Source organism: Suncus etruscus, chromosome 16, assembly GCF_024139225.1.
Source record: "Suncus etruscus isolate mSunEtr1 chromosome 16, mSunEtr1.pri.cur, whole genome shotgun sequence".
In the NCBI taxonomy this organism is placed as follows: domain Eukaryota; kingdom Metazoa; phylum Chordata; class Mammalia; order Eulipotyphla; family Soricidae; genus Suncus; species Suncus etruscus.
In genome coordinates this window covers 77,478,045-77,493,532 of record NC_064863.1, presented here as the reverse complement: position 1 = coordinate 77,493,532, position 15,488 = coordinate 77,478,045, and the positions used below count along the sequence as shown (strand labels likewise).

At 43.3% G+C, this 15,488-nt stretch overlaps 1 protein-coding gene across 1 annotated transcript in view; it reads right to left on the bottom strand.

Annotated features, from left to right (window-relative positions):
• Positions 1-2,253: 2,253 nt before the first annotated feature.
• The window catches only part of PKD2 (polycystin 2, transient receptor potential cation channel), a 62,544-nt gene continuing 49,309 nt past the window's right edge, over positions 2,254-15,488 (bottom strand). Inside the window, exons 11-15 of the mRNA XM_049789779.1 lie at positions 10,107-10,228; positions 9,614-9,731; positions 7,549-7,712; positions 3,602-3,749; positions 2,254-3,158 (exon numbers count right to left, since the gene is read on the bottom strand). Of these exons, the coding sequence (XP_049645736.1) occupies positions 2,919-3,158; positions 3,602-3,749; positions 7,549-7,712; positions 9,614-9,731; positions 10,107-10,228 (792 nt within the window). The 3' untranslated portion in view covers positions 2,254-2,918. The remainder of the gene's footprint in view (positions 3,159-3,601; positions 3,750-7,548; positions 7,713-9,613; positions 9,732-10,106; positions 10,229-15,488) is intronic.

The window sequence follows — 15,488 nt, the reverse complement described above, 5'->3', positions numbered from 1 at the left end:
AAAAATTTTTTTTGTGTTTTTGTTTTTTGGGCCACACCATGTGGTGCTCAGGGGTTATTCCTGGCTATGTGCTCAGAAACTGCTTCTGACAGGCTCGGGGGACTCTATGGGATACCAGGGAAGAAATCAGCTAGGTCCCGGGTCAGCCAAGTGCAAGGCAAATGCCTTGCCTGTTACGCTATCTCTCTGGCCTCTGAATCACTGTCTTTGGGGCTGCTCAGAAGCTGGGGATGGAGAAGCAGGGACTGACCCATCAACTGGAAGTGAGAGGGGATCATTGTCTACTATCTTTCCAAAGAGGCCTTCTAATCTGGCTCCATCCCTCAGCTGGAGTCAAGCTTCAAGGCATCCTGCTGTGTTCCTTAATACTGACCAGAACTTCATACAGCAAGTTGCAACTGCTTTCGGCCCCAGCCCTCCAGTCGACCAGGCTGCTCAAGATCTGCATGGCCCACTTCCTCCTTGTCTGCCCTTTCACCATCCTTGCTGCCAGTGCCTCTCAAACACTCTACCCACCCATGAACCACCCATGAACCCTCAAACCCAGATTTATTTCTGAACGTTGATAAATAGAACACCTTGCATCATGACATAAAGGTTAATTGGTTACCTGAAATGTACATTTAGTGCAATAACAACAGAAATATATAGATATTTGGAAGCAATAAGAGTAGACAGGGCCAGAGATACATTACAGGGAGTAAGGCATTTGCCTTATGTAGTCAACTTGGGTTCAGTTCCCCACAACACATACTGACCCCTGCTAACTACCAGGAGTGATGCCTGAGCATACCAGGAGTAAGCTAAGCGTAGCCAGGGTATGCTCCCAAAACAGGAAGGATGAAGTTTTTCAAAATAAGGTTTCCTACCGTCTCATGCAGCAACTCTTCCATCTGCTTTTTTTGTCAAGTCTTTATTAAAAAGTAAAGTGCTCAGTATTACACATGAATGAAATTCTTGATTATCAAGAAACATTTGCATATGTAACACCTTAGTGTAAATAGTAAGATGATAGGATAAGGGGGAACTTTTCCCTACTTAAAAAAAAAAAAGAAAGGTAAATATAACTCATGGTTAAAATGAAATACTTCTGCATGATTTTACAGATGACACAAAAGTCAGTTTAACAGTATTATAAAGCTTTCCAGTGACCATAACTGATTTATGGTACACAGTCAATATACATGGATTCCACATAACGATGCACTTCAAACTGAAGTTTGTTTAAGTATAAAAACATGGTATACATACATAAATACATACATTCGAGAGTTCCAGAAATGAAACTTAAGTACCAAGTAATAAAGCACTTTGTAACATATGAACAAGGAAGACATGGAGAAGAAGCCATGGGAAAGAACCACTGAGGAAACCCACAATGCATCATCTTGAGACTGCAGCTGAGACAGCTGTTTCCACATGTTTTCATTGTACATCAAATACAGAATGTGGGTATCTGAAACAGCCCTGAAGACTAGTCTGTCTTTCACTGTTTGCCTAGGGTCAGAGTCAAAGGAGTGATTGAAAAATAGTATTTAGTATTTAGCAACTGACAAGTTTCTTTCCCTGATGCTTGGTAAGTCCCTCTTCGAATGGGATATAAGAAAATAAAAACACAATTGCAACAAATCTAAACTTTGGATGATACCTGACAATACTCTATTTAAAAATGCAGGAGTTTCCATATTCTTGGAATACTATGACTCATACTTTAATTTTATGCCATTTTTTTTTTTTTCTGGTCAAACCTTACAGTGCTCAGGGCTGACTCCTGACTGCCTAGGCATCACTCTGCAGTACTCGGGACCATATGGGGTGTCAGGATTAAATCCAGATTGACTTCATTCAAGACAAGTGCCCGACCCACTGTACTAATATTGCTTTAGCCCCATTTTTGTTATTCTTATGTGAATTTCAGAATTCCCTTAAAATTTTTTGTCTAGGTGAACATAATTCCTCAGGTAAAACTTTCAGTACATGGTAAAATTTTAGTAAATCAAACTTACTAAATTAATTCTAACATTACACCAGTTGCAAATTGAATCGAATCATATGGGAGAGAGTGGGTATGAATAAATAACTATACTAACTAGGGAAAGTTAAACTCAGTGATTGGGTTCCTTCCAGTTCTTCTATGTTCAGGTTAGAAATGAGGTTAACCCATAATTATCTTTGGTGGTTTCATGCAGCTCATTTCAAATAAGAATGAAAATTGTATAAAAATTAAGGTGATAGAGTTAGTCCCACTGCCTACATGCCTATTAGCTACTCTGGAGTTCTCTTTCATGTCGTCTTTCAGTAAAGTTTACCCCCAGAAGATAGTTGAAATATAAGGCTCCTTTAGGAACAAAAGCCTTCCTGATGCCTGATGCCCAGGACAGAAGCTTGCATAGAAACACAACTTTACATGCACACAGGGCGACAATAAACAGTGATCTCTGTGGCTGAAAATAAATCTCAGGGCCGAGAAAAAAATTCAACGGGTTGAGTGCAGTCCTGGCATGCAGGAGGCCAAGGTTCCATCCCCAGCATTGCCCCATTTCCTCAGCAATGCTGGAGGTGACGCCCACGCACAGAGGCTTAACCCTGGAGCACTACTGGCTGTGACCCCAAAAGCAAAAAAGGGAAAAGAAAATTCAAAAGCCTTTTGACAGTTCTCTCCCACTAATCCAAAGCTCCTTCACTGTTAAGTGAGAGCCTCATCATCGGAGGTGGGCATCCCACTTGATGCACTTGGCACAAATTTTGTTTCCTCAATATTTACACCTTGATTTCTGAGAAGGAAAACATCTTTGCTCCATGGGAAGTTTCTATCTAAAATAAATTAAAGTGCAGGGCTGACGACAATGAAGACAGACCTCACCCTTGTGAAAGATGGGATGTCCAACCGCTCCATGAGGAACACACACGGAATCTGCCTAAATGTGGGTGTCGGAGCTCCCAACAGCCGCTCCGCCACCTTCCACTCCTTCTGCAGGCTGTGAGGAGGAGGGGCAGGAGCCCCTGGGCTGAGGCTGGCCAGCGGGGGCCCCTGGGCTACCCAGGCCGTGACTTATCTGAGGAGCTGCATCATCACAGTCCCAGCGTTCCAACTCTTCTCGCACAAGCCGCTCCATCTGCTCTCTGTGAACCTCGCTGTCCCGACCCAGCCGTTCATCCTAGTGAAGAAACAGAAAGCAGGATGTCAGGGGCAGGGGGAAGCGGGCTCCTGTGCTTAGCAGCTGCCTGAGAAATGTGGGGATCACCTACTCTGCTTGAAGTGTAGTCAGATCAGAGGAACTGTGGTATGAGAGAGCATGTTGGAATAATCTTTTTTGGGCTTACTTCTATTATTTAGTTGCAGGCAAGACCATCAGTATGTGGGTATGAGAAAATAAACCTCCCAGGCCAGAGAGAGAATATAGGGTTGAGGCCTGTGTTTTGGATGTAGGGCCCCTGGGTTTGATCCCATGCTCTGCATAGATCCCTATGAGCACTATTGGATATATATCCAATAGATATCATATCCCAGATATGATCCCAACATACAAGAGACAAGAATAAAAAGGCAAAGCAAGGGTCAACCTCCGACCATCTCTGATCTTCCTCCCAGGCACCTCACCTCTGCCACTCCGTCCAACAGCCTTCCCAGCACCTCTCTCCTCTTGAGCCTGGTTCTTTCCATGATCTCCAGCTTCACGATCACGGCGTCAATCTTGGACACGATGCTGCCAATGGAGTGTTCCACCCGGTCCACGCGCCTCACGAGCCTGTGAGGACCAAGGAGATGACAAATCATGAGGATCTGCTGCAGTGAAAACTCCAGGAACCTTTCCTTTAGTGGACAGAACCCTGACATGGGTGCTTACATGTGTGTGTGTGGGGGGGGGGAAGGGGGAAGAGGGAACATGAAAAGGGTCAAGCAGAGAAGGATGTGTGGATGGCACTAGAACTTATGGAGTGTAGTGTGAAGGTACTTAACTATTACTTGGAGGTAATTTGGAGTTTTGGGGATTTGGACCCAGGGCTTACTCCTGGATCTGCACTCAAGGGTAATCTGATAATGCTTGGGGGGGGTCCATCTGGAGTGTCGAAGAATTAAACTTGGTTATCTTCGTGCAAGGCAAGTGCCCTACCCTCTGTATTATTTCACTGATGCCCCACCCTGACAATGCTTATTTGTTTTGGTTTTTGGCCACACGCAACCATACCCAGGGCTTACTCTTGCCTGACTTTATGCTCAGGGATCATTCCTGGTGGGGCTTAGAAAATCTTGTGAAGCCATGGATTGATCTGGGTGTGCTGTGGATAAAGCAATTGATAGAAACTGCTTTTTGGGACTAGCATGTTAGTATAGAGAGTAGGGCATTTGGCTTGCATATGGCCAACCCAGGTTTGATCCCCGGTCCCCCAATTACCACCAGGAGTAATTCCTGAGGGTAGAGCTAGTAGTTACTCCTGAGCATTGCTGAGTATGGTCCAAAACCAAACAAACAAAAGAGAAATGGCTTTTGATAGGATCAAATAAACTTGGAAACCCAGAACAAAGTGGGCATAAAAAAACTATTAAAAAAACTTAAAGGATCTTGGCACCCTTTGGTAAGTCCAAAAACCAAGATCGGGATTTGCAGATGACTGGCTGCAAGAACCACGACCAGACTGTATACGTCTTGGGACCAATAAAAAAAGCCCTAGTTTAGGGCTTGAACTATGACCTGCACAATAATCATGATCCCCAATCCCAAAGGTCCGGCAGAGACAATTGTAACGGAATGGGGCTTTTGGAAGCACAAAGAAAGACGCTATCCTAGGTGCCACCCTAGGTTCAGTGCAAAGACCAAGATCACCAACCACAGAAGATGGACTAAAATGACACTGAGGTAACAGAACCTCTAGAACCACAAAGACTGACTTCATCATAAGTCCCACCTCAGGATCTGTGCAGATACTGAGACCTCTAAACATAGAGCAGAAGTCTTCCACACACCAAAAAACAAACAAACAAACAAACAAAAACAAAACAACAACAACAAAAAAAAAACACCATCGGGAAAGTAAAGGATCCTGATCATGAGCAAAGTCTAGAGTTGATCCCATGACAGTATGCTCCAAGGTCGGAGAAACCCCATATATCTTAGGCCAAGTGAATTCCTTTTCGAATGACCCCAATATTTACTGTGCCAGGGCAGGAGGGAAAAAACAAATACAAAAAGCACAAAATCTTGGTTATTTTTTATATAAATATATATATTACCTTCATTTATTATTGTTATTATTATTTTTGATTTATCTATCTATTTTGGTCGATTTTTCTGTTTGGGTGTGATTATTGAAAGTGTTGTCCCCAATTATACTTATTTTTTTTTCTTCCTTTCTTTTTTTTTTTTTTTTTTGGTTTTTGAGTCACACCTGGCAGCACTCAGGGGTTACTCCTGGCTCTGTGCTCAGAAATCGCTCCTGGCAGGCTCAGGGGACCATATGGGATGCCAGGATTTGAACCACCAACCTTCTGCATGCAAGGCAAATGCCTTACCTCCATGCTATCTCTCCGGCCCCTCTTCCTTTCTTTTCTTTCGTTATGTGCTATACCAGGTTTCTCAATTTAAGACCATGGCGTGATTTTTGTTTGTCTGTTTTTTTTTGTTGTTGTTGGTTTGTCTGTTTTGTCTGTTCTTTGAGGTGCTTATCGATATAGCTGGAGCCCTCACTGGATATTTGATACTTCTTTTGGTACTAGTGGAGTGTTTCACCTTCCTTTTCTCCATCTCCCAAATTGATGATGAGAGCCTTTAGAAGGACTCCGCCCATTTTCGGGGTATTAGATTCTTACCCCAGTTTATTACTTACTTTTCTCTTTTTCAAACAAAACCACGCAACTTGAACTAACTAGTCCAGCCTCCAGTTAGAGGGGGAAATAAGGGAGGCATCAAGACCAAACAGGTGCAAGACTACTAAGTAGTGGGTTGGATACAGAGGGGCCACATATTCTAGCCGCCCTGGGGTGAGGGAAAAGGAAATGGGAGGTAGGACAGAAACGGAGGTGTAGGGAGGACAATTTGGCGATGGGAATTCCCCCTGATTTTATGTAAATATGTACCTAAAGTATTATTGTCAACAATATGTATGCCACTATGATCAAAATAAAAAAAAAAAGGAAAAAAAAACTTAAAGGAATCATGCATAATTATATTAAGGGTGGTATAATGAGATATCTCACCAAGAGACTGAGATATTTGAGAATAGTAAACACCATCAATAAGATAAAAATCACTAGTGTCTCAATAGCTGATGTGACTAGCAGAAGAATGGATTGTACATATGAACAGATGTGGATCAAGGCTGAGAAATCTGAAGGAAACAAAAAAAGAACTATAGGAAATCTTGCAAAGCATTAAGACCTGCCAATACATGCATTACTGGAGATCTACGTTCTATATGGAGAAGACAAAGAAAAGCAGAAAAAGATTTGAAGAAATAATGCTGCAAACTTCCTAATTTGATGAAAACATTACACATCGAAGATTATGTATGTATCATACATAATAGAAGTTCAAAGACAAAGAAAAAAATGCTTGGAAGCAGCAGGAGACTCGTCATGTCCAAGGAAACTTGAGAGTAAAAACCATGGTGAAGGTGCACTAACTTTGTACAACAAAATCGTGACAGGTGGGCCCGGAGAGATAGCACAGCGGCGTTTGCCTTGCAAGCTGCTGATCCAGGACCAAAGGTGGTTGGTTCGAATCCCGGTGTCCCATATGGTCCCCCGTGCCTGCCAGGAGTAACCCCTGAGCACCACCGGGTGTGGCCCAAAAACCAAAAAAAAAAAATCATGACAGGTAATCCTCGTTACCTAAAGGCATTTATTTTGAAAGAAAGAAAAGAAGAAAGGAATGCTTCTTCAAAGAAAATAAGGAAAGAATAAAACTCCTGTGGTAGAGGCACCCACCACATGTAGGTCATGAAGACAGAGGCCTGGCAGATGTTCAAAGTTCGAGTGTGAAGACCCATGTTCAGCCCCAGTGCTGCTAGTGTGTGTTCCTGGGGATTCCAGCACCACTGAGTCCCACACTGATCTATCTGTCCAACCTACAACACCAGGTCCAGAGCGGCGTTTCTGCCAGCACTGCTTCCAAGCAACAACAGGGAACGAGTACATAAAATGTTAATTCATACTGGTGGGTGTGAATAGGAAATATTGTAATGTTTTTCATCTTTATAAGCTAATGGCCCTTTAATAAACATATTCCTCATATAAAGAGCAAGCAACAACTATGTGTTTTAGAAAAACCAGTGAGAGGAAGCCACAGAGATAGGATGCTCAGGGCTCAGCAAGAGGAAGGAGATCCCAGGTTCAACCTACAAGGTGCCCCCAGCATAGGGGGGACCTGAACACTCAGTCTCCCCTGAGCACTGAGCCCACACAGGCCTGCATAGTGGGTGGACCAATCCTGGGAGTGGCTGCTGCCAAGTACTCACGGCCCCCCAGAGAACTAGCACATTGCGATGGGAGGGCTAGGAAGGGCTGGGCCCAGTCTGGGCTTGGCCCTCGTTGGCCTGTCCAGCACTTACACCTGAAACTCCTCGTAGGAGACGCTGCTGCAGATGCTGCCCCTCCTCCGGGAGCTGTGCCCACTGTCCTCGTCCTCCTCCTCCTCTGAGTCATCCAGGCTTCGGGGAAAGCTGCGGCTGCTCAGGGGACGTGGCAAAGAGCCGTGGTCCAAGTCTAGGTCCTCCTGAGGAACAAGGGGTATCAAGTGAGGGGCTTGTGGAGAGAGAGGGATCACGGGAGGAGCCTTCCATACCCTCCAGAGTCACAGACGAGAAGGCCAGCAGGAAAGTGCTGATTTTGTCTGGCACATTAAAGAACATCAAGAACACAGCATGGCAAGGATGAAGGAAGTGAAGGAGTTGTCTCATCACATTTGCAAAAGGAAAATTAGATAAGGCACTCAATATGTGCAGAGGTGGAGTGATACGTGGGAGCTGGGATGGAAGGCTGGGGTATTGTGTGAAATAGAGAAAGTGCTCTGATGAGGAAGCCCCAGCTTCCATCTCCAGCACTTAGGAAAGAATTCTGACTGCAGACCACCTCGTGCAAATCTCACTCCTTGCTTTCTTGCTCACACTCAAGGGACGGGTAAAATCTTCTACAGCTAGCATGGGGATGTGTGGTATAAGTTCTTCCTGGGAAAGGTACTTTTCAGTACAGTAGTCATTTTTGTCCCTTTATCTCCATCACCATGGATGTGTTTTGGTTTTGAAAAGCCATTTCTTTATTTTAAAGCCAGCCTGGTGATGTTAGGGCTTACTTCTGGCTCTGCACTCAGGGATTACTTCTGGAAAAGCTTGTGGGACCCTATGTGGTGCTAGGAATTGAACTAGGTAATTGAAATTTTAAGTTTCATAACTGTGACAATGATGTGAATGGAAGATTAGTTTTGTTCACTGCACATGCTTGAGAACAATGCTTCAGCATCTCCAGACAGCACTTGATGTACATGATCATGTTGGTGGTGGAGACTGTGACTACTCTTCTGTTCAAGCTGATGATGACAATAAAGACTCAAATCATGGACTGGTCTTATAAGTAAATGTGCTCGTTTATTTTTTCAGTTTTTAGGCCATACCTGGCAGCGCTCAAGGGTAAAGTGTGACTTACACACTTTACCTCAACACTACCACCGTACTATTGCTCCGGCTCTCTTTATTATTTACAAAATATACTTTTTAGTTTTGTTTGTAGTCTGATTATTTTACTTTACAGCAGGGGTCGCAAACTCACAACCTGCGGGCCGCAAACGGCCCTCCGTACAACATTTTGTGGCCCTGCCCTAGAGGAATCTTTTTTTGTTTTGTTTTGTTTTTAGTTGTTTGGGTCACACACCCCAATGTTCAAGGCTTACTACTGACTTTGCACTCAAGGATCACCCCGATTTTGCCTCCTGCGGCAAAAAATTGAGACCCCTGCTTTACAGTTTTTTGTTTTTTTTTTGGGTGACATCATCCGGTGGCGCTCAGGGATGACATCTGGCTCTGAGCTCAAAAATGACTCCTGGGGCCCGGAGAGATAGCACAGTGGTGTTTGCCTTGCAAGCAGCCAATCCAGGACCAAAGGTGGTTGGTTCGAATCCCAGTGTCCCATATGGTCCCCCGGGCCTGCCAGGAGCTATTTCTGAGCAGACAGCCAGGAGTAATCCCTGAGCACCGCCGGGTGTGGCCCAGAAACAAAAACAAAAAAAAAAAAAGACTCCTGGCAGTGCTTATAGGATGCTGGGGATCAAACCTGGGTCGGCCATGTGCAAGGCAAATGCCCTACCCACTCTGCTTTGCTACTTTGTTCCCTATTTCACTCTTCTACAATTACTTTCTTCGTATTTATTTCTTTTTCTTGCTTTCCTGTGTTGGAGATGGCAGCCAGAGCCTTATACAGGCAAGTTGACTGCCCTGCTAGGAAAGCCACAATCACTGTCCCCTTCCCTTTGGCTTTGTCAGCCCTCATACTTCATTCTTCTACTAAACATTTAAGTGATCTTAATGCATTCTTATATTGTTATTTTGGAGCAAACAGGGAGGAAATCATGGATTGGTAGAGAACCACAAAGACACACATTCTTACACAAAGACCTAGACTTACCCTCTCTTTCTCCAAGTCGTCTCTCATTTGTTGATGGTCATGTTCTGTCAGTTCTGGGTCTCCATCTTGGTCATACTTGGTGAAAATCGCCTCAATCTCTGCATCAGTATGGCCCTTCCTGAAATGGAGAGGCTGTGAATAAACCTGCTCATGAACATAGTCCAACCTCAAAACAGTGACAGTGAAATGCCAGTGGGAAAAATCAGTGAATTTGTGTGTGTGTGTGTGTGTGTGAGGAAGTTGGGGGAGTGGTATAGTGTTCCAGAAAGAAACCAACTCTTGGAGATGTCCCAGTAGTTGGGCAAGAAACCAGTGTTAATTCATCTCTATAGGAAGACATTATCTAGGGCTTCCATTTGGCACTGTGCTCAGGGATCATCACTGTGGTACAGCTTGGGAGGTGACCATAAGAGTGCCAGGAATCAAACCAGGTGGGCGATGCAAACATAGGTGTCTTGAAACATGCTGTCATTTTAGCCTCTGAAGTCCTTACCCTTTGAGATCTTGTCGCAGTTCATCGAAGTTTAACTTGCCACCTCCTTGCCGCAGACTCTCTGAGATATCGTCCACAGTGTTTTTTTTCAGCTTTAGTTTAACCAAGGCTTTATGGTAACCCTGTGATGCAGAAGAAACTTGAGTTTGCTTGGCTGTCCATTCAGAGAGAGCCAGCATGAACCTGGTATTTGAAACAGGTTTGTGTCGAATGAATCAGAAACATATTTCTGAGTTCTCCATCGCATTTGCCTGGGAAGAGCTCAACATAAAGGGCCAGGGCCTTCAGTAAGTGAAGAAGGGCACATATATATTCAAACTTAGGCACAGAGCCGTGCACTTTGATGCAGCTATGAGTTGTTGTGTAAGTTTTCTACTCTAGACCAAATAATGAGGTCACACTAAGAAGAACAAAGCTGCCCGACTTTCCTGTCCTGCCGTGAGGGGGAACAATTAAATGCTTCCTGAAAAGGTACAAAATAATGTTCACAGACCATGGAGACCTTGGCCTTAAGCCATGAACCTGTTCTTTTGGTTATTTTCATCATTATTTTTTAATTCTCTAAAAAAGTCAAAGGTAAAGCAATAACTACAAGATACCTGTGTTAAACTTTTCTAGGCCAGAGAGGTCTCTCAGGCTTTCCCTGCCGAAAGACGAGCCTCTATGGTAGGCACTGCTAGATTCCCAGAATACCAAGGTGCCATCCACAAGCACTGAGCTGGCCATAGCCCCTGTGGACCACTGGCTGTGTCCCCCGAACAAAATCAAACAAACAAGCCTCAGCTTTTTCTTTTTGATTTTTGGGCCACACCAGTGACACTCTTACTCCTGGTTCTGCACTCAAGAATTAATCCTTCTGATTCTTGGGCAATCATACTAGATGCTAAGGATTGAACCTGTTCCATAGCCAACTTTTTCTTGTCTTTAAAATTATGTGTGCTTGTGTGTGTGTGTGTGTGTGTGTGTGTGTGTGTGTGTGTGTGTGTGTGTGTGTATGTATATATATATATATATACATACACATATATATATATGTATGAGTGGGGGGAATGGGAGGCTGGATTACACCTGGAGGTATTCAAGGATTACTTCTGGTCTGTGCTCAGGGAACCATGTAGTGCCAGATTAAAGCAAGTTGGCTGCACATAGGAAAAGCATCTTATTTACTATACTAATTCTTTTTTTTTTTTTTCCCAGTTTTTGGGCCACACCTGGTGATGCTCAGGGGTTACTCCTAGCTTTGCACTCAGAAAACACTCCTGGCTCGGGGGACCATATAGGATGTCAGAAGAATCAAACCCGGGGATTAAACCACGGTCTAAGTCAGCTGCATGCAAGGCAAACACCCTACTGCTGCACCACCGCTCCGGCCCTACTATACTAATTCTATGACCATAAATTATCATCACTGTTTGTTTTGGGGTCATAGCTGTTGATACGCAAGGTTAGCCTTGGCTCTGTGATCAGGGATCACTTGTGGCAGAACTCAGAGGTCTACACATGGTACAGGAAGTTGAACTGGAGTTGGCCATATGTAAGGCAAGTGCCTTAATCCCTGTACTATTTCTCTGGCCTTAACTTATTTTTAAAGTTAATATTGGTTCTTTTATTTATTTAGTTTTGGGGCCACATTTGACAGTGTTCAGGGCTTACTCCTGACTCTGCACTCATGAATCTTTCCTGGAGGGTTCAGGAGACTACATGGGGTTGCTGAAGAATTGAAGCTTGGGCTGGCAGTGTGCAAGGCAAATGCTGTACTTTCACTTTGGTTCCAGGTTCTTTTATTTTATTTTATTTTATTTTTTGGGGCCACACTTGGAGGTACTCAGGGGTTACTCCTGGCTCTGCACTCAGAAACCACTCCTGGCAGGCTAGGGAGATGGGATGCTGGGAATTAAATCTGGGTCCATCCCAGGTTGGCTGCATTCAAGGCAAATGCTCTATCACTGTGCTATTGCTCCAGCCCCAGGTTCTTTTATTTTTAAAAATCATAATGCAAACAAAAAAAGAAACTAACCCATATAATTTTCTTCCCAGCTTATTCTGAACTTTGGATCTGCAAGTAAGAGATAACTAAAGGAAATATTGGGAAAAAGGGAGAAAGCCAGTAATCCAAATGGCAAAAACCAAAGAGAGATTGACTCTTTAAAGCAGTAAGGGAGAAAAAAAAAAAAAAACCCACAAGTATAAAGGAAACAACATAAGAATCAAACCAGATCTTCCATTCAAAATAATCCAGGCAAGTAAAGAGTGGAATGACATACTTAAACTAATGAAAGAAACTTTCAACCTAGAGTCCACTACCCAGCAAACTTTCATTTACCTGGGAGAAAGGTTAAAAACATTCTCAGACAAAAAAGAACTTACCAATCATGTATGTAATCAAGGTGTTTAAATAAAAAAAAAAAATTAAAAAAAAAAAAAAAAAAAAAAAAGAACTTACAATATTTGCACTAACTAAACCGACCCTAAATGAGCTATCAAAAAGCAATTACACAATCCAAATCCCCAACTGCAACAACAATAATCCTAGACAATATAATGGCACAACAGCCCTTTCTGTCAATAGCTGCCTAAAATGTCAATGGATTAAACCAGGGGTCTTCAAACTACGGCCCGCGGGCCACATATTGTATTTATTCCCATTTTGTTTCTTCACTTCTAAAAAAGATATATGCAGTGTGCATAGAAATTTGTTCATAATTTTTATTTTTACTATAATCTGGCCCTCCAACAGTCTGAAGGACAGTGAACTGGCCCCTGTTTAAAAAGTTTGAGGATCCCTGGATTAAACTCTCCCATCAAGAACGGATACAGCTGTTTAGTTTGACCAGGTGTCTAATCAACTGATCTTTATAGATATCTATAATAATGTTCCAATGCTTTTATCCAAGAAAAGGGTGCGGAATGCAGTTGGAAACATTTGGACTCCCACTTCTATAGCACTACTATAGTGCTAGCTATAAGTAGTTTTAATTTTACTATGTCTATAATAACTACTTGATCCTTTTGTCCACAGTGGTACTTGGAGGTATAGGTTGGTCACCCCAACTCCACATCGCTATGCTCTACTATCTTAGACTCAGAAGACAGAGCTCATTTTGATAATGTCACGACAAAGATTCTAACGATTCGTTTTCTACTTGATTATGCCTGCTAATATAATTTAATGTTTATGTCCACAGAAAGTTGTGGAATATGCAACTACATGCCATGATCTTCTGCTACAGAGCTTACTCATTCAATATGTTATTGTAATCTGTTTTCAATTGTAGGTAGTTCACCATTATACCATAATGCTCATGATTTTATTTATTTTTTAACTGGGGGGGGATTGGTCACACCCAGTGGTGCTCAGGGGTTACTCATAGCTCTGTGCTCATAAATTGCTCCTGGCAGGCTCGGGGACCATATGAGAAACCAGAAACAGAATCACCGTCTATCCTGAGTTGGTCACATGCAAGGCAAACGCCCGACCACTGTGCTATCTCTCTGGCCCCCAATGCTCATGATTTTAGATTACTTTTAGGAAAAGGAAACTGGGTGCTCAAGACTCGCTAAATAGTATTTCATGGTGTAGATTTCTATACAGTGCTCATTTTCATATCACTTAGATTTTTAGACTTGAAAATTATGATTTATTTTTTTTTAAGAATGCTCTATAGTGGGCCGGAGAAATAGCATGGAGGTAAGGTATTTGCCTTGCATGCAGGATGGTGGTTTGAATCCCGGCACCCCATATGGTCCCCCGAGCCTGCCAGGAACGACTTCTGAGCATAGAGCCAGGAGTAACCCGAGTGCTGCCAGGTGTGACCCAAACCACCCCCCACCAAATGCTCTATAAACAATCTAACCCATGAAGCCTTTCTTTAGTAAAGTTTACCCTCACCAATCATGATTGACCTAAAATGAAAAACCTTTCCATCTGACTTGCTAGCTTTATATATTTTAAAGCATTCTGTCCCATTTCACCTGGGTGAACTTTTCAACTGTAACCCATAGATTGATCCTCAGTGTCTGTTTATGTGTGCACATGAGTGTATGTGTTGACCATCTCAATGCCTGTCTAATGTCCACCTGTAATATATAATGTTGATACTGTATAGTCATTTCCCCTGTCATATATATATAATCCCTCCTCCCCCCTTTACTTACCAACTTACAAATTCTTTTCTATCCCTCACTCCCTCATCCCCCATATGTTATTTCCCCCCCCATAACACTTTTTTGCCATCAGTTCATAACTCCTCATGAAGCAGAACATTCCCCCCACCCCCAGCCAACTGCCAATCAGCAGTGAAAATATACTCTCATCCTAAGAAGAAGCTGATTCTATGCTGCTACTGATTTGTTCTCAGTGATCCCTTATCCCCTACCTTCCTTCATTGTGAACTTTTGCTCCTTATGCACCAGTAATACCTTGTGGCACTGATTCTTTTTTTGCATAGGCACATTAAAATGGGGGAAATCTTATATGTGCAAACAAATTCTTATCTAATAGAGATAGGAGCATATAAATTTTATATTGCAGTGGGGCCTTATACCCTGAACACTTGTCATAGAGACTAGACTTTGGCTTCAGAAGATCAGACATTGACCACTCACCCCTGAACTTTGGATACCATATGGCAATAACCACAGTTTTCTACACCAGCACTGGGAATCAAACTTTTACCAGGGAAGGCCCTACTGCTGCCCTGGTATTGACTTACTCCATAGGGTTCTTATGACACTTCGACGACTTGGTGAAAGCAACAACCTGCTTTCAGGGCAGAGTTGCCACCTGCATTGCCACCTAATGGTGAGATGAAACCAGAAGACGCTCCCTATCACCCTGACTTTGACATAGGTTCTGTACAGAAACCAGGATCTCTAACTATAGTAACAACCGTGACTGTGAAGAGCTTTTACTAAAACCAGAAAAAGACTTTGGGGTTGGACTGTCACCTCACCCCCATCTTCCTGCTTAACTTTACCTGATGGTAAGACCTGCCCATTTCTGGGAGGGGCCTTTGGAAGGTAATAGAAGGATTGCCTGAGGGGCAGGAAGGGAGGATTCAGAGAGATTCAGGGAGAAGCGGGATGGAGGGAGAAGAGACAGGCTTGAATGGAAGGCTTATTGTGGAGCTGGTGTAAAAGATTTAAGCATAGGAGCCACACATGGTGGCTAGGGCCTGAATCAAGTTGATGTCTCCTGAAACCTGACTGCTGTGAGTCATTTCCTCGATGCTACCCTGAACCCTGCCGATCCGGCAGGCTGGAGGGGGTTGCAGGCGCGTGGTCCAGCCTGGAGGGGAAAGGCCTCACCATCCCTCCATCTCACCATCATCCAACCCCACTAGGACTCCATAATTAATATCATATTCACCATTGGACAACCGA